This window comes from Oncorhynchus keta, chromosome 14, assembly GCF_023373465.1.
Source record: "Oncorhynchus keta strain PuntledgeMale-10-30-2019 chromosome 14, Oket_V2, whole genome shotgun sequence".
In the NCBI taxonomy this organism is placed as follows: domain Eukaryota; kingdom Metazoa; phylum Chordata; class Actinopteri; order Salmoniformes; family Salmonidae; genus Oncorhynchus; species Oncorhynchus keta.
In genome coordinates this window covers 20762346-20788272 of record NC_068434.1, presented here as the reverse complement: position 1 = coordinate 20788272, position 25927 = coordinate 20762346, and the positions used below count along the sequence as shown (strand labels likewise).

General features: G+C 44.3%; 1 protein-coding gene across 7 annotated transcripts in view; it reads left to right on the top strand.

Moving 5' to 3' along the window:
• agtpbp1 (ATP/GTP binding carboxypeptidase 1) overlaps positions 1-25927 on the top strand; it is a 58762-nt gene that overhangs the window by 12810 nt on the left and 20025 nt on the right. For 6 of the 7 annotated variants that reach the window (XM_052461271.1, XM_052461272.1, XM_052461269.1 and 3 more), the window contains 16 exons: positions 5205-5272; positions 7764-7827; positions 8353-8499; positions 8634-8765; positions 8951-9044; positions 9129-9166; positions 9395-9597; positions 9767-9944; positions 10060-10098; positions 10636-10730; positions 12466-12582; positions 12892-13517; positions 13627-13710; positions 13791-13877; positions 24288-24436; positions 24583-24670. In XM_052461271.1, the coding sequence (XP_052317231.1) occupies positions 5205-5272; positions 7764-7827; positions 8353-8499; positions 8634-8765; positions 8951-9044; positions 9129-9166; positions 9395-9597; positions 9767-9944; positions 10060-10098; positions 10636-10730; positions 12466-12582; positions 12892-13517; positions 13627-13710; positions 13791-13877; positions 24288-24436; positions 24583-24670 (2209 nt within the window). The remainder of the gene's footprint in view (positions 1-5204; positions 5273-7763; positions 7828-8352; positions 8500-8633; positions 8766-8950; positions 9045-9128; positions 9167-9394; positions 9598-9766; positions 9945-10059; positions 10099-10635; positions 10731-12465; positions 12583-12891; positions 13518-13626; positions 13711-13790; positions 13878-24287; positions 24437-24582; positions 24671-25927) is intronic. The other variant, XM_035785011.2, reaches the window with a different exon arrangement.

Sequence of the window (25927 nt, the reverse complement as noted above, 5' to 3'; positions counted from 1 at the left end):
CTTTATGATAGAGTGGCCAGACGGAAGCCAATCCTCAGTAAAAGGCACATGACAGCCTGCTTGGAGTTTGCCCAAATCAAAGTTTATTTGTCACGTGCGCCGAATACAACAGGTGTAGGTAAACCTTACAGTGAAATGCTTACTTATAGACCCTAACCAACAGTGATGCAATTTTTAAGTAAAAAAATAGGTATTAGGTAAACAATAGATAAGTAAGGAACTTAAAAACGACAGTAAAAAGACAGTGAATAATAACAGTAGCGAGGCTATGTACAGGCACCGGTTGGTCGGGCAAATTGAGATAGTATGTAAATCAAATCAAATTTGATTTATATAGCCCTTCGTACATCAGCTGATATCTCAAAGTGCTGTACAGAAACCCAGCCTAAAACCCCAAACAGCAAGCAATGCAGGTGTAGAAGCACGGTGGCTAGGAAAAACTCCCTAGAAAGGCCAAAACCGAGGAAGAAACCTAGAGAGGAACCAGGCTATGTGGGGTGGCCAGTTCTCTTCTGGCTGTGCCGGGTGGAGATTATAACAGAACATGGCCAAGATGTTCAAATGTTCATAAATGACCAGCATGGTCGAATAATAACAAGGCAGAACAGTTGAAACTGGAGCAGCAGCACAGTCAGGTGGACTGGGGACAGCAAGGAGTCATCATGTCAGGTCGTCCTGGGGCACGGTCTTTGGGCTCAGGTCCTCCGAGAGAGAGAAAGAAAGAGAGAATTAGAGAGAGCATATGTGGGGTGGCCAGTCCTCTTCTGGCTGTGCCGGGTGGAGATTATAACAGAACATGGCCAAGATGTTTAAATGTTCATAAATGACCAGCATGGTCAAATAATAGTAAGGCAGAACAGTTGAAACTGGAGCAGCAGCATGGACAGGTGGACTGGGGACAGCAAGGAGTCATCATGTCAGGTAGTCCTGGGGCATGGTCCTAGGGCTCAGGTCCTCCGAGAGAGAGAAAGAAAGAAGGAGAGAATTAGAGAACGCACACTTAGATTCACACAGGACACCGAATAGGACAGGAGAAGTACTCCAGATATAACAAACTGACCCTAGCCCCCCGACACAAACTACTGCAGCATAAATACTGGAGGCTGAGACAGGAGGGGTCAGGAGACACTGTGGCCCCATCCGAGGACACCCCCGGACATGGCCAAATAGGAAGGATATAACCCCACCCACTTTGCCAAAGCACAGCCCCCACACCACTAGAGGGATATCTTCAACCACCAACTTACCATCCTGAGACAAGGCTGAGTATAGCCCACAAAGATCTCCGCCACTGCACAACCCAAGGGGGGCGCCAACCCAGACAGGATGACCACAACAGTGAATCAACCCACTCAGGTGACGCACCCCCTGCAGGGACGGCATGAAAGAGCCCCAGTAAGCCAGTGACTCAGGCCCTGTAATAGAGTTAGAGGCAGAGAATCCCAGTGGAAAGAGGGGAACTGGCCAGGCAGAGACAGCAAGGGCGGTTCGTTGCTCCAGAGCCTTTCCGTTCACCTTCCCACTCCTGGGCCTGCCTCCAGCCCTGCCTCCAGCTGTTTGCTTAGAAATTATAGGGACAATTAGGAGGCCTGCGTCTTGTGACCGTAGCGTACGTGTAGGTATGTACGGCAGGACCAAATCAGTGAGATAGGTAGGAGCAAGCCCATGTAATGCTTTGTAGGTTAGCAGTAAAACCTTGAAATCAGCCCTTGCTTTGACAGGAAGCCAGTGTAGAGGCTAGCACTGGAATAATATGATCAATTTTTTGGTTCTAGTCAGGATTCTAGCAGCCGTATTTAGCACTAACTGAAGTTTATTTAGTGCTTTATCCGGGTAGCCGGAAAGTAGAGCATTGCAGTAGTCTAACCTAGAAGTGACAAAAGCATGGATTAATTTTTCTGCATCATTTTTGGACAGAAAGTTTCTGATTTTTGCAATATTACGTAGATGGAAAAAAGCTGTCCTCGATATGTTCTTCAAAAGAGAGATCAGGGTCCAGAGTAACGCCGAGGTCCTTCACAGTTTTATTTGAGACGACTGTACAACCATTAAGATTAATTGTCAGATTCAACAGAAGATCTCTTTGTTTCTTGGGACCTAGAACAAGCATCTCTGTTTTGTCCGAGTTTTATAGTAGAAAGTTAGCAGTCATCCACTTCCTTATGTCTGAAACACATGCTTCTAGCGAGGGCAATTTTGGGGCTTCACCATGTTTCATTGAAATGTACAGCTGTGTGTCATCCGCATAGCAGTGAAAGTTAACATTATGTTTTCGAATAACATCCCCAAGAGGTAATATGTATAGTGAAAACAATAGTGGTCCTAAAACAAATACTTATTTTCCACCATAATTTGCAAATAAATTCATTAAAAATCCTACAATGTGATTTTCTGGATTTCTTTTCTCATTTTGTCTGTCATAGTTGAAGTGTACCTATGATGTAAGTTACAGGCCTCTCTCATCTTTTTAAGTGGGAAAACTGGCACTGGTGGCTGACTAAATACTTTTTTGCCCCACTGTATATGGTAAACAGAGATGAGCAGTTAGTGACTATGCATATATGGTAAACAGAGATTAGCAGCAGTGTAAAGAGGGGTTTGCGGACACACACACACAATGCAAATAGCCCAGGTAGCCATTTGATTACCTGTTCAGGAGTCTTATGGCTTGCGGGTAAAAGCTGTTGAGAAGCCTTTTGGTCCTAGACTTGGCGCTTCAGTACCGCTTGCCATGCGGTAGTAGACAGAAATGTATTTGACTGGGGTGGGTGGGGTCTTTGACAATTGTTTTGGCCATCCTCTGACACCGCCTGGTGTAGAGGTCCTGGATGGCAGGCAGCTTAGCCCCTGTGATGTACTGGGCCGTACGCACTGTAGAACCTTTTGAGGACCGATACCAAATCTTTTTAGTTTCCCGAGGGGGAATAGGCTTTGTCGTGCCCTCTTTACGACTGTCTTGGTGTGTTTGGACCATTCTCGTTTGTTGGTGATGTGGACACCAAGGAACTTGAAGCTCTCAACCTGCTCTACTACAGCCCCGTCGATGAGAATGGGGGCGTGCTCGGCCCTCCTTTTCCTGTAGTCCACAATCATCTCCTTAGTCACGGTCACGTTGAAGGATAGGTTGTTAATCTGGCACCGCCAGGTCACCTGTTTAAAAGTCTTACTCACGTCAGCTACTGAGAGCGTGATCACACAGTCGTCCGGAACAGCTGATGCTCTCATGCATGCCTCAGTGCTGCTTGCCTCGAAGCGAGCATATAAGTGATTTAGCTCGTCTGGTAGGTTTGTGTCACTGGGCAGCTCGCAGCTGTGCTTCCCTTTGTAGTCTGTAATAGTTTGCAAGCCCTGTCATATAAGACGAGCGTCGGAGCCGGTGTAGTACGATTCAATCTTAGCCCTGTATTGGCTCTTTTCCTGTTTGATGGTTTGTTGGAGGGCTTAGCAAGATATCTCATAAGCTTCCGGGTTAGAGTCCCGCACCTTGAATGCTGCAGCTCTACCCTTTAGCTCAGTGCGAATGCTGCCTGTAATCCATGGCTTCTGGTTGGGGTATGTACGTACAGTCACTGTGAGGATGACGTCCTCAATGCACTTATTGATAAAGCCAGTGATTGATGTGGTGTACTCCTCAATGCAATCTGAAGAATCCTGGAACATGCTCCAGTCTGTGATAGCAAAACAGTCCTGTAGTTTAGCATCTCCTTCATCTGACCACTTTTTTATAGACAAGTATCTCGTGCTTCATGCTTTAATTTTTTTTTGTAAGCAGGAATCAGGAGGATAGAATTGTGGTCAGATTTACAAATGGAGGGCGAGTGAGAGCTTTGTACACATCTCTGTGTGTGGAGTACAGGTGATCTAGATTTTTTCCCCTCTGGTTGCGCATTTAACATGTTGATAGAAATGAGGTAAAACTGATTTAAGTTTCCCTGCCTTAAATTCCCCGGCCACTAGGAGCGCCGCCTCTGGGTGAGCGGTTTTCTTATTAGCGCCAGCATCCGTCTGTGGTGGTAGATAAACAGCCACAAAAAGTTAGGATGAAAACTCAATTGGTAAATAGTGTGGTCTACAGTTTATCACAAGAGAAAAATGTAGATACTTCCTTAGATTTCGTGCACAAGCTGTTTGCAAATATGCACCCCCCCTTGTCTTACCGGAGTGCACCGTTCTATCTAGCCGGTGCAGTGTATATCCTGCTAGCTAAATATCCATGTCATCAGCCGCGATTCCATGAAAAAATGGCACCTAAAGGACTCTCAGGCCATGACAAACAAGATTCTCTGGTCTGATGAAACCAAGATTAAACTCTTTGGCCTGAATGCGAAGCGCCACGTCTGGAGGAAACCAGGCACCGCTCATCACCTGGCCAATACTATCCCTATGGTGAAGCATGGCGGTGGCAGCAACATGCTGTAGGGATGTTTTTCAGCGGCGGGACTGGGAGACTAGTCAGGATTGAGGGAAAGATGAACAGTGCAAAGTACAGAGGACCTCAGACTGGGGCGAAGGTTCACCTTCCAACAGGACAATGACCCTACGCACACAGCCAATACAATGCAGGAGTGGCTTTGGGACAAGTCTCTGAATGTCTTTGGGTGGACCAGCCAGAGCTTGGAGTTGAACCTGATCGAACATCTCTGGAGAGACATGAAAATAGTTCTGCATCGATGCTCCCCATCCGACCTGACCGAGCTTGAGAGGATCTGCAGGGAAAAATGGGAGAAACTCCCCAAATACAGGAGTGCCAAGCTTGTAACATTATACCCAAGAACTTGAGGCTGTAATCGCTGCCTAAGGTGCTTCAACAAAGTACTGAGTAAAGGGTCTATTTCAGTTATTTATTTTTGCACAAATTTCTAAAAACCTTTTCTTGCTTTGACATTATGGGGTCTTGTGTGTAGATTGATGAGGGGGGACTATTTTAAGGCTGTCATTTTAAGGCTGTAACATAACAAGATGTGGTAAAAGTAAAGGGGTCTGAATTATGCACCGAAGGTACTGAATGTTATTTTCTATCTTTGCTTATACACTACTACTCACTTTCACATGAATTCTGATATTTGATTAAGAAATGGCATGGTAAAAAGGCCAGCATGATGATGATGATGATGATTGATTATTTGTACTACAGTAGCCTATTTGTAAACGCTAACATAGTGGAGGGAAATGTAATGTAACTAAGGTGCCTGTTTGTGTTACAGAGAAGACACGGAAGGAGATCGTGTCCAAGGGCTCCAGTGGCATGGAGGTTATCCTGGCAACTTTGGAGGTGAGTTCCCGCCACATTCCACCATAGAGTTAAGTTAAGTGCCAAAAATCGAGCTCACATGTCACTAATTTAACTCCATATTCCGCTACTGTACAATACCACAACATAATAAGGAGAGGGAATAAGGAGACTAACACATTCATAACAAGGAATATTGTGCTGTCGTTGCTATTTTCTTTTCAGTTTGCCTTTTTTAGCACTTGTCCAGCAGGTATGGTGGATGCGTAACCAGGCCAGTACTGTACAACTTGGTTCAGTAGTGTGAAAAGGGTACAACTCAGTTATAACAATAACTATTGCTGGGCGGTATGGGTTTTTACTTTACCTTCTGTAACGGTATTTTAATGTTTGGTTTGTTAAATGGGATACACCATGTGTAATGTTAATTTTTATAGTTTATTTCGCTACTTGAGTCATCTTTCTCCGCTCTACTAACCACACAGACCTAGCCACGCCCCCTGTCACTCAAGGAGTGCATTTGATGTTTCTCAACCACAAGGCACTTGCGTTCAGTCTGCATGGTCAATGCAGCACATGCAACAATGTTGATGACAACAATTCTGTTTTCATGTTGCCCTAAATCTTGTGAGACGCTAATTGATAGACGCTAATGCTAATAGCTAGCTAGCTAATAAATGTACTGAGTAAGAGCAAACGTAGCAAGCTAATACAGCCTGATAATACCAGTGATAGTGTAGACCTAAATCAGCATGTTGTTTGTGCAACAGTATCTTCTAAATCAAAGAGGATTATGTAAAGCAAGAATATGTTAGCTACATGAAGTAGATAAGAGAACTTGCAATATAGCCAAAGCTTATAGGGTCCCCTAGGAAACACTTATCAACACTTTAGTTCCTACCATGTCACAATTAATCTTCCATTGGAATTTTAATTAATTGTCTCAAATGACACTGTATTCAAAGTGCCTGTATTCAAACGACACTGTATTCAAACGACACTGTATTCAAACGACACTGTATTCAAACGACACTGTATTCAAACGACACTGTATTCAAACGACACTGTATTCAAAGTGCCTGTATTCAAACGACACTGTATTCAAACGACACTGTATTCAAAGTGCCTGTATTCAAACGACACTGTATTCAAAGTGCCTGTATTCAAACGACACTGTATTCAAAGTGCCTGTATTCAAACGACACTGTATTCAAACGACACTGTATTCAAAATAGTCATTCTATTTCCATGATTTCAATAGTTTTTCCCTAATTCACAAGTCAAATCGCAATTGCAACATTTGGTTAAAAATAAGTCCTAGATTATTTGCCTATATAGTGCAGCCCTACGTGGCATTGCGGAAGTTATCTCAATTGAATAGTGGTGTAAAGACTTAAATAGTATTTGAAAGTATTTTTTACTTAAGTTGTTTTTTTTGGTATCTGTACTTTACTATTTTTTATTTTTGACAACTTTTACTTCACTACATTCCTAAAGAAAATACTGTACTTTTTACATGATTTTGACCAGTTCTCCTGACTCCTAAAAGTACTCATTGCATTTTGAATGCTTAGTGGGACAGGAAAATGGTCCAATTCACACACTTGTCAAGAGAACATCCCTGGTCATCTACTGCCTCTGAGGACTCACTAAATACAAATGCGTTGTTTGTAAATGATTTCTTAGTGTTGGAGTGTGTGCCTGGCTATCCGTAAATTTAAAAAAAACAAGAACATTGTGCTGTCTGGTTTGCTTAATATAAGGAATTTGAAATTATTTATACTTTTACTTTTGATACTTAAGTATATTTAAAGCCAAATACTTTTAGATATTTACTCAAGTAGTATTTTACTGGGTGACTTTTACTTGAGTCATTTTCTATTAACGTATCTTTATTTTTACTCAAGTATGACAATCGGGTATTTTTCCACCACTGCAGAAATGATAAAAGTGCTGTAATTTGTTTTGGTTGAAGTTGAATTGAACAGTATATAACAATCAGAATGGAGAAAGACTCATTGATATCACTTAGAATGTATGTGTCACCACCCTAGGATCACTCACTACTCATAAAGCAAATGTTCAACTTTTATTATTCAAAAACTAAAAATACCATCATACCGTCCATTAAAAAAAAAAAATACCATGATATAATATTTTGGCCATATCGCCCAGCCCTACTATCAAGATCATGGTATCCTAAAAGTATTGGAAATAATTGTCCTCCCGAGATGCAGTTTACATAGCACACACTTGGTTTTGGCAATGGCTTCTAAATTTCCCTGTCTAGTTATATCTCCCTATGTCTTTATATACCACTTGATGACAGATCAATTTATGAGTTGGGGAAAAGCCATTACTATTTGTAGAGACTGAAACCTAAGTGAGACGGTTTGTGTGTATGTGGAGATTTGGTGGTGTGTGCATGAATGGCTGTGTGTCTGTCTGTGTGTGCACATACAAATGTGTTTGTCCATGCTCACGTGTTATTGAGTGTGTTGGTAATACCCAGCATGCTCTCTGTTTTTGATAGAACACACAGGATCTGCAATCTATCCTGAACATTTTGTACATTCTGAATGAGCTGTTAACCGTGGGTAAGTGGTAACCGCTCTGTAATTGGGTAATGGGGGCAAACGGTGTTCTGTTTGAGTGTCCTGATCTCTGATTTGACAAGTGTCAATTGTCTTGGGTGGAAACAGTGCTTTGATTGGGTAGGTTTTGTTTTCACGCAGACCATCTAAGAAAATGTAGACTGATTTCAACTGGTGTAGATTGTCAAGTTGTAGAAATTTGGAACCTGTTCACACAAAATCTGATCAAAAAAAAAAAAGACTGATCAAGAATCTTTCAAAAAAATGTAAACAGGATTTTGTTCGTTATCTTTTTTTCCCCGGTCACACTGCCAGACCAATGGAATCCAGTTGAGATCAGACTAGATTTTCTCACATGGTTTGTGTGAACTCTGCTCAATAACAGCTGAACTGATAGGTTGGTTTTGTGGAAACTGATGGGGATCATTTGACTTGGGAAAATGTAAATGGTGATTGATCAATTTGTGGAGGCTGTAGTAATGTGTGTGTGTGTGTGTGTGTGTGTGTCTCTCTCTCTCTCTATCCCAGGTGGGGGTCGCAGGATTGGTGTGTTTGTGTCCAAGGGTGGCACAGGCATCTTGCTGCAGCTGGTCATCAGTGCCAGTAAAGAGTCTCCCCCAAGTGAGGAGGTCATGCTGCAGCTCCACTCAGTCCTGGCCAAGGTTGGACCAAAAGGTAACACACACTCTGTATGTTAAGGTACTCTATCGCTGTACCAGGAGCCCCAACATTGTCATTCAAACTTCTACCATAAACTAAATCCATACCAATTTTAGCATGTACACCCCTTCACGTCTGTCTTTCTCCAGACAGGAAGTTTGGTGTTAAAGCCCGTCTGAACGGAGCTCTGAACGTCACTGTGAACCTGCTCAAACAAAACCTGCAGAACTACAAGCTACTGCTGCCCTGTCTGCTGGTTCTACAGGTCTACTCCTCCAACAGTGAGTCTGACCTTACATACTGTAGGAACCATTCATCTGACTGACAGTTACTAACCCAACCTGCTGTTGCCATAGGAACCATACATCTGACAGTTACAAACCCAGCCTATTGTAGTATGACTTCAACTACAGTCAACTACTGTCTGGTGGTATTGTTGAGGGCATTGAGGTTTGTCTGCCTTCAGCTGTGAATGCTGTGTCCCTGGGGAAGAATGGAGTGGTGGAGCTCATGTTCAAAATCATTGGACCCTACAGCAAAAAGAACACCAGTCTGCTGAAGTAAGTGTTGTGGGTATGTGTTGAGGATGAATGGTGTGGGTGCTGCTGTTTTTGACCCTTCTCTGGCTGTCTTTTACTCAACAGAGTATCCCTGGACACACTGGGGGCCTTGCTCAAATCCAGTAAGTGTCTCTCTCTCTTCCCCCGTTCTCTCGCTCTGCAGTTTAGGACAATGTCCTGTCATGGTTCTTCAATAACAGTGCTATTGTCAGTGGCTATTATCAACCAGTCTCTCTCTCTCTCCATTCCTCTCCCCCTCCCTCCCCGTCTCTCCTTACATCCTTCCCTTGCCCACTTCCTCACTCATTCTTCTCTCCCTCCCTCCCTCCCTCCCTCCCTCCCTCCCTCAGAGACGAACGCCCAGCGGGCGGTGGTCCATGTGCCCGTCCTGCTGTACATCTATCAGGATTGGCACCGCAACGACACGCGCCACCGCCACATACTCATCCGCAAGGGCATCCTGGGCTGCCTAAAGAACATCACCAACATCAAGCTGGGCCGCAAGGCCTTCATCGACGCTGACGGGATGAGGATCCTCTATAACACCTCCACTGTGAGTAGGGTGACAACATTACCAAAACCTGAGCTCAGTCTCAGCCACCCTCTATGTTCCTAGCTTTATCCCCAATGCTGTCTCGCCTTTTACATTACACCAAAACGGATGGTTATGGTGGTGATGATGGTGAATATTAATATTAATGATGGTGATGTGTTGTTTTTAGGAGTGCCTGCCAGTGAGGACTCTGGACCCTCTGATCAACACCTCCAGCCTCATCATGAGGAAGTGCTTCCCCAAGAACCGCCTCCCTCTGCCCACCATCAAGAGTGTCTTCCACCACCAGCTGCTTCGTGTACCTGCAGGAGGGCCAGTCGCTCAGCTCTACAACCAGCCACTGGGGAGTGAGGCTCACACACAGACACACACATTCTACACTCACAATACTTGCGAGCCACTTAAATCACCCCAATGGTCATTGCACACAGTTAACTCTCACGCTCCACACGTCCATTTCAGGAGGACCCATTTACCAGTTCTACACCAAGCCCCCATGGGGTAAGACTTGTCACAATAAATAGCAGCAGCCTAACCACTACTGACTCTCAAACTCCTCAGTCTGTCACACTGCTAACAGTATAATACACCCTGTCCTACATCAAGGATCTGTAACTCGTGAACTTTCACACTACTTAGTTGTTCATTGACGTCACCTCACTCAACAAGCCAATCAAGACACGAGCTCTCTCTCATCTCACTCCTGGCTACTTATTCTCAGTCACCTTTCTCTAGTGCACAATCCAACCAACCAATCAGAAATCAGAAATATCATCTTTAGCATTTTTAAATGTTATTTAACCCTTTATTTAACTAAGCATTGATCATTGTTCATCCTTTGCTTACTAATGGACTTAAGATTGTCTTTGTTTTTTGGAAACGCTACTCCCTGTAACCAGTCAGGTTACGCCTTAATCTTGGGCTCAATTCAGGAAGTAAACTGAAAGTAAACTATAATGTATGTTTTACTTCCTGGCCTGACTCATTAGAAATGGAATTGGTGCTAACCCTGCCTGTTTCCCTGTGTGTGCTTGCCAGTGGATGATGTGGTGGACGAGAGTGACAATAATGAGGATGCAGAGGCTGAGAACGACATGGAGAACGAGGTGGAGGAGAAGGACCACCACGCTGGGGTACAGTGACCATGACCACAGCCTTTTAATTTAAACCGCACCTTGTTTGACTGACCTCAGAATGACCACAAAAAAGGTTACACTGCAGTGACCAGACTGACAGACGTAATATGCAAACATATATACTGACCACAACCACAGCTGCTCTCTCTCTCTCTCTCTCTCTCTCTCTCTCTCTCTCTCTCTCTCTCTGCCTGTCTGTGGGTTGTCTCTCTCTCTCTCTCTCTCTCTCTCTCTCTCTCTCTCTCTCTCTCTCTCTCTCTGCCTGTCTGTGGGTTGTCTCTCTCTCTCTCTCTCTCTCTCTCTCTCTCTCTCTCTCTCTGCCTGTCTGTCTGTGGGTTGTCTCTCTCTCTCTCTCTCTCTCTGTCTCTCTCTCTCTCTCTCTCTGCCTGTCTGTGGGTTGTCTCTCTCTCTCTCTCTCTCTCTCTCTCTCTCTCTCTCTCTCTGCCTGTCTGTGGGTTGTCTCTCTCTCTCTCTCTCTGCCTGTCTGTCTGTGGGTTGTCTCTCTCTCTCTCTGTCTCTCTCTCTCTCTCTCTCTCTGCCTGTCTGTGGGTTGTCTCTCTCTCTCTCTCTCTCTCTCTCTCTCTCTCTCTCTCTCTGCCTGTCTGTGGGTTGTCTCTCTCTCTCTCTCTCTCTCTCTCTCTCTCTCTCTCTCTCTCTCTCTCTCTCTCTCTCTCTCTCTCTCTCTCTCTCTCTCTGCCTGTCTGTGGGTTGTCTCTCTCTCTCTCTCTCTCTCTCTCTCTCCGCCTGTCTGTGGGTTGTCTCTCTCTCTCTCTGTCTCTCTCTGCCTGTCTGTGGGTTGTCTCTCTCTCTCTCTCTCTCTCTCTCTCTCTCTCTCTCTCTCTCTCTCTCTCTCTCTCTCTCTGCCTGTCTGTGGGTTGTCTCTCTCTCTCTCTCTCTCTCTCTCTCTCTCTCTCTCTCTCTCTCTCTCTCTCTCTCTCTCTGCCTGTCTGTCTGTGGGTTGTCTCTCTCTCTCTCTCTGTCTCTCTCTCTCTCTCTCTCTCTCTGCCTGTCTGTGGGTTGTCTCTCTCTCTCTCTCTCTCTCTCTCTCTCTCTCTCTCTCTCTCTCTCTCTGCCTGTCTGTGGGTTGTCTCTCTCTCTCTCTCTCTCTCTCTCTCTCTCTCTCTGCCTGTCTGTCTGTGGGTTGTCTCTCTCTCTCTCTGTCTCTCTCTCTCTCTCTCTCTCTGCCTGTCTGTGGGTTGTCTCTCTCTGCTCTCTCTCTCTCTCTCTCTCTCTCTCTCTCTCTCTCTCTCTGCCTGTCTGTGGGTTGTCTCTCTCTCCCTCTCTCTCTCTCTCTCTCTCTAAGCCTGTCTGTGGGTTGTCTCTCTCTCTCTCTCTCTCTCTCTCCTGTCTGTGGGTTGTTCTCTCTCTCTCTCTCTCTCTCTCTCTCTCTGCCTGTCTGTGGGTTGTCTCTCTCTCTCTCTCTCTCTCTCTCTCTCTCTCTCTTCTCTCTCTCTCTCTCTCTCTCTCTCTCTCTCTCTCTGCCTGTCTGTGGGTTGACTCTCTCTCTCTCTCTCTCTCTCTCTCTCTCTCTCTCTCTCTCTCTCTCTCTCTCTCTCTCTCTCTCTCTCTCTGCCTGTCTGTGGGTTGACTCTCTCTTTCTGCCTGTCTGTGGGTTGACTCTCTCTCTCTCTCTCTCTCTGGTTGAAGTAAAAACAATCTAATACAGGGTTTTCTATTGGGATCCTGTTCCTTCTTTTTCAGGTGTTTGATGATGATGTTTTCCCCTCTGCAGAATGATGACATAGAAACGGACATCAATAAACTGAGACCCAAAGAGACCCATAGCAGGCCGTTTGAAGAGCTGAAGATCTATGAGAGATTCTTTATGGAGCTCTCAGAGGATTTCCAGGTAATGCAGTACACCTTTGTGTCTTTGGTTTAATAATATAATTTTTGGGGATGTTTTTATATTTCCGGTATACACTTGTACTAGTGTGACTGCCAGTGACCCCATTGTCCAGTACCCCTGAAGCAATTGGGTATTGAACCAGTGACCTTTTGGTTCCTGGCCCAACACGCTAACCTCGAGGCTACCTGCCCCCCAAATTTTCAACATTCCATCTTAAAACTTACAGAAGTGTGTTTTTAACCTGGGGACCACACTGTGGTAAGTGATCAGAAAGCTGCCTGAAGTCCAATTTCCTTTGTGTCTATGCAGGTGTTTAACTTTGACAACCCAAAGAAAGGTGTGACGGCCACCCCAGCAGCTCCCAAGTCTCACCGCCCAATCATCGTTCCCACCGCCCAGGCCCTGCCCCCGAAAAACCCCACTGCTGCCCCCCTTCAGGGGGAGTGCCCCCATCCGGCCCCAGTCCCTGCCCTGGACCTTGACACCATCAACATCACCAAGGACCAAGATGGCTGCGGTGACCACACCCACAGCCGACCCCACCCCGGGGCGGGGCTGGAGCAGGAGCTGGTGCAGGGACTGGAGCGGGTGGCCCTGGATGGGGCTGGACCTCAGGTGGGGGGAGGAGGAGGGGGCAACAAGCACAAAAGACAGCCCCCAATACTGGCTGGGTGTGTGGCTGCCCGACTGGGGGGAGAAGGTGAGATGTTAGCGGAGGACTGGGCTGAGGAGGAGGAGAGCAGCGAGGAGGTAGTGCTGCATGTGCCAGACACGGCCTTGCTCCTGCCACTCCACGACCCTGACCTGTACGTGGAGATGGTGCAGAGCACAAGCTCTGTGCCACAGTTTTCTGGGGTGGCCTACCCAGACTACTTTGGCCACGTGGCGCCCACCTCCCGAGAACACATCCTGGAGAGGGTCTACGGCGTGCAGAGGTGAGACCCCTAGACACTGATCTAGGATCTATATGACTGCCCCCTCCCCCCCATTGTCTTACTGCTACTGTTGTGTGATGATGACACTCAGTCCTCTGCCCCCCTTCAGGACTAAGATCTTCCAGGACATTGAGAGGCTGATCCACCCCAAAGACATCCTGGATAAGGTGGTCTACGACTTGGACATACAGAGGTGAGCACCATCGTCTGTCCAGGGAAGTGTGTGTGTGTGTGTGTGTGTGTGTCTCACAGTGTGGGCCCTGTGTGTTTCAGTTGTCCAGTGGTTGACGTCGGCGAATCTCTGAAGTTCAACTCTCAGTTTGAGTCTGGCAACCTGAGGAAAGCAGTTCAAGTCAGAAAGTGAGTGTTGTGTCCCATTGTTACATAAACTGGGATAAAATTTAAAAAATTAAAATTAATGTAGACCGTTTAGTCATACCTGTATACGGGTTCAAAAAGGCAGATTTGGACACTAATAAGTTTGAACGTAGTGGTTGTCATTACACTGGGGTCTAGCGTTTCCAGAACTCTGGCTCTGCGCTTCACAGTGTGGGTTTTCACTGACAGCCATTCTGAACTTGAGCAACGAGCACGACAAGATGATTCTCTGATCACTCATGCTAATTGGGAAACCTTTGCTCATTTTTTTGTTGTCAGAGAGAGGGGAAATGCTGTAAATTAAGATGACTATGTATTTTGAAAGATGAGACGCAAGCCAAACACCCATGAGTCCAAAATGAGTCTATGTTAGTTACAAGACAACATGGCGTTATAAACTGGGTTGTTCTGAACAGAATGAGTCTGTTAGTTACAAGACAACATGGCGTCATACACTGGGTTGTTCTGAACAGAATGAGTCTGTTAGTTACAAGACAACATGGCGTCATACACTGGGTTGTTCTGAACAGAATGAGTCTGTTAGTTACAAGACAACATGGCGTCATACACTGGGTTGTTCTGAACAGAATGAGTCTGTTAGTTACAGGACAACATGGCGTCATACACTGGGTTGTTCTGAACAGAATGAGTCTGTTAGTTACAGGACAACATGGCGTCATACACTGGGTTGTTCTGAACAGAATGAGTCTGTTAGTTACAAGACAACATGGCGTCATACACTGGGTTGTTCTGAACAGAATGAGTCTGTTAGTTACAAGACAACATGGCGTCATACACTGGGTTGTTCTGAACAGAATGAGTCTGTTAGTTACAAGACAACATGGCGTCATACACTGGGTTGTTCTGAACAGAATGAGTCTGTTAGTTACAAGACAACATGGCGTCATACACTGGGTTGTTCTGAACAGAATGAGTCTGTTAGTTACAAGACAACATGGCGTCATACACTGGGTTGTTCTGAACAGAATGAGTCTGTTAGTTACAAGACAACATGGCGTCATACACTGGGTTGTTCTGAACAGAATGAGTCTGTTAGTTACAAGACAACATGGCGTCATACACTGGGTTGTTCTGAACAGAATGAGTCTGTTAGTTACAAGACAACATGGCGTCATACACTGGGTTGTTCTGAACAGAATGAGTCTGTTAGTTACAGGACAACATGGCATCATACACTGGGTTGTTCTGAACAGAATGAGTCTGTTAGTTACAGGACAACATGGCATCATACACTGGGTTGTTCTGAACAGAATGAGTCTGTTAGTTACAGGACAACATGGCATCATACACTGGGTTGTTCTGAACAGAATGAGTCTGTTAGTTACAAGACAACATGGCGTCATACACTGGGTTGTTCTGAACAGAATGAGTCTGTTAGTTACAGGACAACATGGCATCATACACTGGGTTGTTCTGAACAGAATGAGTCTGTTAGTTACAGGACAACATGGCATCATACACTGGGTTGTTCTGAACAGAATGAGTCTGTTAGTTACAAGACAACATGGCGTCATACACTGGGTTGTTCTGAACAGAATGAGTCTGTTAGTTACAGGACAACATGGCATCATACACTGGGTTGTTCTGAACAGAATGAGTCTGTTAGTTACAAGACAACATGGCATCATACACTGGGTTGTTCTGAACAGAATGAGTCTGTTAGTTACAAGACAACATGGCGTCATACACTGGGTTGTTCTGAACAGAATGAGTCTGTTAGTTACAAGACAACATGGCATCATACACTGGGTTGTTCTGAACAGAATGAGTCTGTTAGTTACAAGACAACATGGCGTCATACACTGGGTTGTTCTGAACAGAATGAGTCTGTTAGTTACAAGACAACATGGCATCATACACTGGGTTGTTCTGATCAGAATGAGTCTGTTAGTTACAAGACAACATGGCGTCATACACTGGGTTGTTCTGAACAGAATGAGTCTGTTAGTTACAAGACAACATGGCATCATACACTGGGTTGTTCTGAACAGAATGAGTCTGTTAGTTACAAGACAACATGGCGTCATACACTGGGTTGTTCTGAACAGAATGAGTCTGTTAGTTACAGGACAACATGGCGTCATACACTGGGTTGTTCTGAACAGAATGAGTCTGTTAGTTACAAGACAACATGGCGTCATACACTGGGTTGTTCTGAACAGAATGAGTCTGTTAGTTACAGGACAACATGGCATCATACACTGGGTTGTTCTGAACAGAATGAGTCTGTTAGTTCCAAGACAACATGGCGTCATACACTGGGTTGTTCTGAACAGAATGAGTCTGTTAGTTACAAGACAACATGGCATCATACACTGGGTTGTTCTGAACAGAATGAGTCTGTTAGTTACAAGACAACATGGCGTCATACACTGGGTTGTTCTGAACAGAATGAGTCTGTTAGTTACAGGACAACATGGCGTCATACACTGGGTTGTTCTGAACAGAATGAGTCTGTTAGTTACAAGACAACATGGCATCATACACTGGGTTGTTCTGAACAGAATGAGTCTGTTAGTTACAAGACAACATGGCGTCATACACTGGGTTGTTCTGAACAGAATGAGTCTGTTAGTTACAGGACAACATGGCGTCATACACTGGGTTGTTCTGAACAGAATGAGTCTGTTAGTTACAAGACAACATGGCATCATACACTGGGTTGTTCTGAACAGAATGAGTCTGTTAGTTACAAGACAACATGGCGTCATACACTGGGTTGTTCTGAACAGAATGAGTCTGTTAGTTACAAGACAACATGGCGTCATACACTGGGTTGTTCTGAACAGAATGAGTCTGTTAGTTACAGGACAACATGGCATCATACACTGGGTTGTTCTGAACAGAATGAGTCTGTTAGTTACAAGACAACATGGCGTCATACACTGGGTTGTTCTGAACAGAATGAGTCTGTTAGTTACAGGACAACATGGCGTCATACACTGGGTTGTTCTGAACAGAATGAGTCTGTTAGTTCCAAGACAACATGGCATCATACACTGGGTTGTTCTGAACAGAATGAGTCTGTTAGTTCCAAGACAACATGGCATCATACACTGGGTTGTTCTGAACAGAATGAGTCTGTTAGTTCCAAGACAACATGGCATCATACACTGGGTTGTTCTGAACAGAATGAGTCTGTTAGTTCCAAGACAACATGGCGTCATACACTGGGTTGTTCTGAACAGAATGAGTCTGTTAGTTACAGGACAACATGGCGTCATACACTGGGTTGTTCTGAACAGAATGAGTCTGTTAGTTCCAAGACAACATGGCGTCATACACTGGGTTGTTCTGAACAGAATGAGTCTGTTAGTTACAAGACAACATGGCGTCATACACTGGGTTGTTCTGAACAGAATGAGTCTGTTAGTTCCAAGACAACATGGCGTCATACACTGGGTTGTTCTGAACAGAATGAGTCTGTTAGTTACAAGACAACATGGCATCATACACTGGGTTGTTCTGAACAGAATGAGTCTGTTAGTTACAAGACAACATGGCGTCATACACTGGGTTGTTCTGAACAGAATGAGTCTGTTAGTTACAAGACAACATGGCGTCATACACTGGGTTGTTCTGAACAGAATGAGTCTGTTAGTTACAAGACAACATGGCGTCATACACTGGGTTGTTCTGAACAGAATGAGTCTGTTAGTTACAAGACAACATGGCGTCATACACTGGGTTGTTCTGAACAGAATGAGTCTGTTAGTTACAAGACAACATGGCGTCATACACTGGGTTGTTCTGAACAGAATGAGTCTGTTAGTTCCAAGACAACATGGCGTCATACACTGGGTTGTTCTGAACAGAATGAGTCTGTTAGTTACAAGACAACATGGCATCATACACTGGGTTGTTCTGAACAGAATGAGTCTGTTAGTTACAAGACAACATGGCGTCATACACTGGGTTGTTCTGAACAGAATGAGTCTGTTAGTTACAAGACAACATGGCATCATACACTGGGTTGTTCTGAACAGAATGAGTCTGTTAGTTACAAGACAACATGGCGTCATACACTGGGTTGTTCTGAACAGAATGAGTCTGTTAGTTACAAGACAACATGGCGTCATACACTGGGTTGTTCTGAACAGAATGAGTCTGTTAGTTACAGGACAACATGGCGTCATACACTGGGTTGTTCTGAACAGAATGAGTCTGTTAGTTACAAGACAACATGGCATCATACACTGGGTTGTTCTGAACAGAATGAGTCTGTTAGTTACAAGACAACATGGCGTCATACACTGGGTTGTTCTGAACAGAATGAGTCTGTTAGTTACAGGACAACATGGCATCATACACTGGGTTGTTCTGAACAGAATGAGTCTGTTAGTTACAAGACAACATGGCGTCATACACTGGGTTGTTCTGAAGAGAATGAGTCTGTTAGTTACAAGACAACATGGCGTCATACACTGGGTTGTTCTGAACAGAATGAGTCTGTTAGTTACAAGACAACATGGCGTCATACACTGGGTTGTTCTGAACATAATGAGTCTGTTAGTTACAGGACAACATGGCATCATACACTGGGTTGTTCTGAACAGAATGAGTCTGTTAGTTACAAGACAACATGGCGTCATACACTGGGTTGTTCTGAACAGAATGAGTCTGTTAGTTACAGGACAACATGGCGTCATACACTGGGTTGTTCTGAACAGAATGAGTCTGTTAGTTACAATACAACATGGCGTCATACACTGGGTTGTTCTGAACAGAATGAGTCTGTTAGTTCCAAGACAACATGGCGTCATACACTGGGTTGTTCTGAACAGAATGAGTCTGTTAGTTCCAAGACAACATGGCATCATACACTGGGTTGTTCTGAACAGAATGAGTCTGTTAGTTCCAAGACAACATGGCGTCATACACTGGGTTGTTCTGAACAGAATGAGTCTGTTAGTTACAGGACAACATGGCGTCATACACTGGGTTGTTCTGAACAGAATGAGTCTGTTAGTTCCAAGACAACATGGCGTCATACACTGGGTTGTTCTGAACAGAATGAGTCTGTTAGTTCCAAGACAACATGGCGTCATACACTGGGTTGTTCTGATCAGAATGAGTCTGTTAGTTCCAAGACAACATGGCGTCATACACTGGGTTGTTCTGAACAGAATGAGTCTGTTAGTTACAAGACAACATGGCATCATACACTGGGTTGTTCTGAACAGAATGAGTCTGTTAGTTACAAGACAACATGGCGTCATACACTGGGTTGTTCTGAACAGAATGAGTCTGTTAGTTACAAGACAACATGGCATCATACACTGGGTTGTTCTGAACAGAATGAGTCTGTTAGTTACAAGACAACATGGCGTCATACACTGGGTTGTTCTGAACAGAATGAGTCTGTTAGTTACAAGACAACATGGCGTCATACACTGGGTTGTTCTGAACAGAATGAGTCTGTTAGTTACAAGACAACATGGCGTCATACACTGGGTTGTTCTGAACAGAATGAGTCTGTTAGTTCCAAGACAACATGGCATCATACACTGGGTTGTTCTGAACAGAATGAGTCTGTTAGTTCCAAGACAACATGGCATCATACACTGGGTTGTTCTGAACAGAATGAGTCTGTTAGTTACAAGACAACATGGCATCATACACTGGGTTGTTCTGAACAGAATGAGTCTGTTAGTTACAAGACAACATGGCGTCATACACTGGGTTGTTCTGAACAGAATGAGTCTGTTAGTTACAAGACAACATGGCATCATACACTGGGTTGTTCTGAACAGAATGAGTCTGTTAGTTACAAGACAACATGGCGTCATACACTGGGTTGTTCTGAACAGAATGAGTCTGTTAGTTACAAGACAACATGGCGTCATACACTGGGTTGTTCTGAACAGAATGAGTCTGTTAGTTACAGGACAACATGGCGTCATACACTGGGTTGTTCTGAACAGAATGAGTCTGTTAGTTCCAAGACAACATGGCATCATACACTGGGTTGTTCTGAACAGAATGAGTCTGTTAGTTACAAGACAACATGGCGTCATACACTGGGTTGTTCTGAACAGAATGAGTCTGTTAGTTACAGGACAACATGGCGTCATACACTGGGTTGTTCTGAACAGAATGAGTCTGTTAGTTACAAGACAACATGGCATCATACACTGGGTTGTTCTGAACAGAATGAGTCTGTTAGTTACAAGACAACATGGCATCATACACTGGGTTGTTCTGAACAGAATGAGTCTGTTAGTTACAAGACAACATGGCGTCATACACTGGGTTGTTCTGAACAGAATGAGTCTGTTAGTTACAAGACAACATGGCGTCATACACTGGGTTGTTCTGAACAGAATGAGTCTGTTAGTTACAAGACAACATGGCATCATACACTGGGTTGTTCTGAACAGAATGAGTCTGTTAGTTACAAGACAACATGGCATCATACACTGGGTTGTTCTGAACAGAATGAGTCTGTTAGTTACAAGACAACATGGCGTCATACACTGGGTTGTTCTGAACAGAATGAGTCTGTTAGTTACAAGACAACATGGCATCATACACTGGGTTGTTCTGAACAGAATGAGTCTGTTAGTTACAAGACAACATGGCATCATACACTGGGTTGTTCTGAACAGAATGAGTCTGTTAGTTACAAGACAACATGGCATCATACACTGGGTTGTTCTGAACAGAATGAGTCTGTTAGTTACAAGACAACATGGCGTCATACACTGGGTTGTTCTGAACAGAATGAGTCTGTTAGTTACAGGACAACATGGCGTCATACACTGGGTTGTTCTGAACAGAATGAGTCTGTTAGTTCCAAGACAACATGGCGTCATACACTGGGTTGTTCTGAACAGAATGAGTCTGTTAGTTCCAAGACAACATGGCGTCATACACTGGGTTGTTCTGATCAGAATGAGTCTGTTAGTTCCAAGACAACATGGCGTCATACACTGGGTTGTTCTGAACAGAATGAGTCTGTTAGTTACAAGACAACATGGCATCATACACTGGGTTGTTCTGAACAGAATGAGTCTGTTAGTTACAAGACAACATGGCGTCATACACTGGGTTGTTCTGAACAGAATGAGTCTGTTAGTTACAGGACAACATGGCGTCATACACTGGGTTGTTCTGAACAGAATGAGTCTGTTAGTTACAAGACAACATGGCGTCATACACTGGGTTGTTCTGAACAGAATGAGTCTGTTAGTTACAAGACAACATGGCGTCATACACTGGGTTGTTCTGAACAGAATGAGTCTGTTAGTTCCAAGACAACATGGCGTCATACACTGGGTTGTTCTGAACAGAATGAGTCTGTTAGTTCCAAGTCAACATGGCATCATACACTGGGTTGTTCTGAACAGAATGAGTCTGTTAGTTCCAAGACAACATGGCGTCATACACTGGGTTGTTCTGAACAGAATGAGTCTGTTAGTTACAAGACAACATGGCATCATACACTGGGTTGTTCTGAACAGAATGAGTCTGTTAGTTACAAGACAACATGGCGTCATACACTGGGTTGTTCTGAACAGAATGAGTCTGTTAGTTACAAGACAACATGGCATCATACACTGGGTTGTTCTGAACAGAATGAGTCTGTTAGTTACAAGACAACATGGCGTCATACACTGGGTTGTTCTGAACAGAATGAGTCTATTAGTTACAAGACAACATGGCGTCATACACTGGGTTGTTCTGAACAGAATGAGTCTGTTAGTTACAGGACAACATGGCGTCATACACTGGGTTGTTCTGAACAGAATGAGTCTGTTAGTTCCAAGACAACATGGCATCATACACTGGGTTGTTCTGAACAGAATGAGTCTGTTAGTTACAAGACAACATGGCGTCATACACTGGGTTGTTCTGAACAGAATGAGTCTGTTAGTTACAGGACAACATGGCGTCATACACTGGGTTGTTCTGAACAGAATGAGTCTGTTAGTTACAAGACAACATGGCATCATACACTGGGTTGTTCTGAACAGAATGAGTCTGTTAGTTACAGGACAACATGGCATCATACACTGGGTTGTTCTGAACAGAATGAGTCTGTTAGTTACAAGACAACATGGCGTCATACACTGGGTTGTTCTGATCAGAATGAGTCTGTTAGTTACAAGACAACATGGCGTCATACACTGGGTTGTTCTGAACAGAATGAGTCTGTTAGTTACAGGACAACATGGCATCATACACTGGGTTGTTCTGAACAGAATGAGTCTGTTAGTTACAAGACAACATGGCATCATACACTGGGTTGTTCTGAACAGAATGAGTCTGTTAGTTACAGGACAACATGGCGTCATACACTGGGTTGTTCTGAACAGAATGAGTCTGTTAGTTCCAAGACAACATGGCGTCATACACTGGGTTGTTCTGAACAGAATGAGTCTGTTAGTTCCAAGACAACATGGCGTCATACACTGGGTTGTTCTGAACAGAATGAGTCTGTTAGTTACAAGACAACATGGCGTCATACACTGGGTTGTTCTGAACAGAATGAGTCTGTTAGTTACAAGACAACATGGCGTCATACACTGGGTTGTTCTGAACAGAATGAGTCTGTTAGTTACAAGACAACATGGCGTCATACACTGGGTTGTTCTGAACAGAATGAGTCTGTTAGTTACAAGACAACATGGCGTCATACACTGGGTTGTTCTGAACAGAATGAGTCTGTTAGTTCCAAGACAACATGGCGTCATACACTGGGTTGTTCTGAACAGAATGAGTCTGTTAGTTACAAGACAACATGGCGTCATACACTGGGTTGTTCTGAACAGAATGAGTCTGTTAGTTCCAAGACAACATGGCGTCATACACTGGGTTGTTCTGAACAGAATGAGTCTGTTAGTTACAGGACAACATGGCGTCATACACTGGGTTGTTCTGAACAGAATGAGTCTGTTAGTTACAAGACAACATGGCGTCATACACTGGGTTGTTCTGAACAGAATGAGTCTGTTAGTTACAAGACAACATGGCGTCATACACTGGGTTGTTCTGAACAGAATGAGTCTGTTAGTTACAGGACAACATGGCGTCATACACTGGGTTGTTCTGAACAGAATGAGTCTGTTAGTTACAAGACAACATGGCGTCATACACTGGGTTGTTCTGAACAGAATGAGTCTATGTTTTGTATTGTGAAGAAGATTTGCTGCGGCACCTGAATGCACTCAGGACTCCTTTCTTTTTTGGGTGTGATAATTTTTTACAATTCAAAGCATCCACATACAAACGACAACATACAGATGTACATAAGCATCCCCAATATCACCTCTTCCCAGATCCACCTGCTCACACCCCCATCTCCAGCCCGCATCACTTTCCGCCACATGGCCTGAAACTACACCATTTTGTTTCTTTCCGTCGCACACGCACTTTCAACATTTAGATCATTTAAACATGACTCCTTTCTATTCACACTAAAATTATCTGTTTCTCTGAATTACCTTGCGAAAGCCTAAAACTGTAATATCGTATTTTGTAATTTAGCTAGTCATGTTGGCAATAGCCCCTTTTCCAGTACACGACCCGCTGACGTCAGATACAGATACCCGTGACTCTTGGAGGCTGTAAGGCGTTCTATAAGAACTTCCCCTTGTTCTGCCACTAACTTGTGGCAATGTTTGCAAACACAGGAAGGGGTCGATAGAACTAGCTTTCAAATCATGCCCACCTGACCAGGATTTTTATAGTGTTTTGGATTGCGTCAACAACCACAGTAATTGTGTGACGGTTGGGATGTAGGGTTGTGTTCAAAACAACTACAAGTGTGCTTGTTCGAGTTCCTCAATGGTATATCTAGCACAGCTACAAATAATAATACTACCGTATAGTTGAAGACTCTTTCAGTCATAAGTGCAGAACTGTGTACACGTTGGAGAAGTGTGTGTCCACTTGGAGACACAAGTTACTCCTCTCACTTAAACCCTTGTCATTGTTTTGTCTCATGTTACACCTTCCCCACATTATCCAGAAATATTCTTATCATGTTACTGAATGTATCCAGAGTATTTTCACATTTCGTTATCAACAAATGCGGTAAAGTACAGTAAATGTGAAATGCACATAAAATCAACCGTGTGATATTTGGATTCAGTCTTGTCAGGTGAACTGTTGTTGTTGATACTCACCTTTGGTCTAATCATTTTCCCACGGTCTCCAAACTGTTCCTTTTCAATTGCTACCATGGTTATGCATATGCTTCTCATATTTCTTAATTTTGCCCTGTCCATATAGGCCAATTCCCACAATTGTAAAGAGTTAATTAAATGTAAAAAAAAAAGGTAGTAGTTGTTGTATTCAATCGTCTTTGCCCACATGTATGGGCCATTTGGTTTGCGTAAAGGTTGATGTGATATGTGTGTGTTCCAGGTTTGAGTACGACCTGGTTCTAAACTCTGACATCAACAGTAACCACTACCACCAGTGGTTCTACTTTGAGGTGAGCGGCATGCGCGTGGGAGCCCCCTATCGCTTCAACATCATCAACTGTGAAAAGTCAAACAGCCAGTTCAACTACGGTAAGTGACTGACTGACTCACTGACTTGGTCATTTTTGTTGCATTATTTAGTCAATGATGTTTGGCAAAGCTTCTGTGTTTCGAAAGAAATGCTAGTTCAGTTTTCTGTGTGTATGGTATTAACGTCTCCTTGGTACTGTCTTCAGGTATGCAGGTTCTGATGTACTCTGTACAGGAGGCCATTAGCGGCAGGCCCCGTTGGGTTCGCACCGGAACGGACATATGTTACTACAAGTAGGTGTGACTGTCCTCCCTCACCCCGCCAGCAGAGGCAGTAATCACACAGCCCACCGGACAAGTAGTGTACCTGTCAGGAGAAATGAGCCCCGTTCCAATACTTTAGAAATGCATCCTTCCGACCTGTACCTTGAAGTAACCCCAGATCTAAATTGATTAGTGTGGTGAAAGTAATAGGGTTGTAACTTTGCTTTCACTTATAAACTCAGCAAAAAAAGAAACGTCCCTTTTTCAGGACCCAGTCTTTCAAAGATCATTCGTAAAAATCCAAATAACTTCACAGATCTTCATTGTAAAGGGTTTAAACACTGTTTCCCATGCTTGTTCAATGAACCATAAACAATTAATGAACATGCTCCTGTGGAAGGTTGTTAAGACACTAACAGCTTACAGACATTAGGCAATTAAGGTCACAGTTATGTAAACTTAGGACACTAAAGAGGCCTTTCTACTGACTCTGAAAAACCCTGAAAGATGCCCAGATTCCCTGCTCATCTGCGTGAACATGCCTTAGGCATGCTGCAAAGAGGCATGAGGACTGCAGCTGTGGCCAGGGCAATAAATTGCAATGTTCGTACTGTGAAACGCCTAAGACGGTGCTACAGGGAGACAGGACGGACAGCTGATCGTCCTCGCAGTGGCAGACCACGTGTAACAACACCTGCACAGGTTCGGTATATCCGAACATCACACCTGCGGGACAGGTACAGGATGGCAACAACAACTGCCCGAGTTACACCAGGAACGCACAATCCCTTCATCAGTGCTCAGACTGTCCGCAATAGGCTGAGGGATGCTGGACTGAGGGCTTGTAGGCCTGTAGTAAGGCAGGTCCTCACCAGACATCTCCGGCAACATCGCCTATGGGCACAAACCCACCGTCGTTGGACCAGACAGGACTGGCAATAAGTGCTCTTCAACGACGAGTCACGGTTTTGTCTCACCAGGGATGATGGTCGGATCCGCGTTTATCGTCAAAGGAATGAGCGTTACACCGAGGCCTGTACTCTGGAGCGGGATCGATTTGGGGGTGGAGGGTCCGTCATGGATGGGGGGAGGTGTTTCACAGCATAATCGGACTGAGCTTGTTGTCATTGCAGGCAATCTCAACGCTTTGTGTTACAGGGAAGACATCATTCTCCCTCATGTGTTACCCTTCCTGCAGGCTCATCCTGACATGACCCTCCAGCATGACAATGCCGGATCTCAATCCCATTGAGCACGTCTGGGACCCGCTGGATTGGAGGGTGAGGG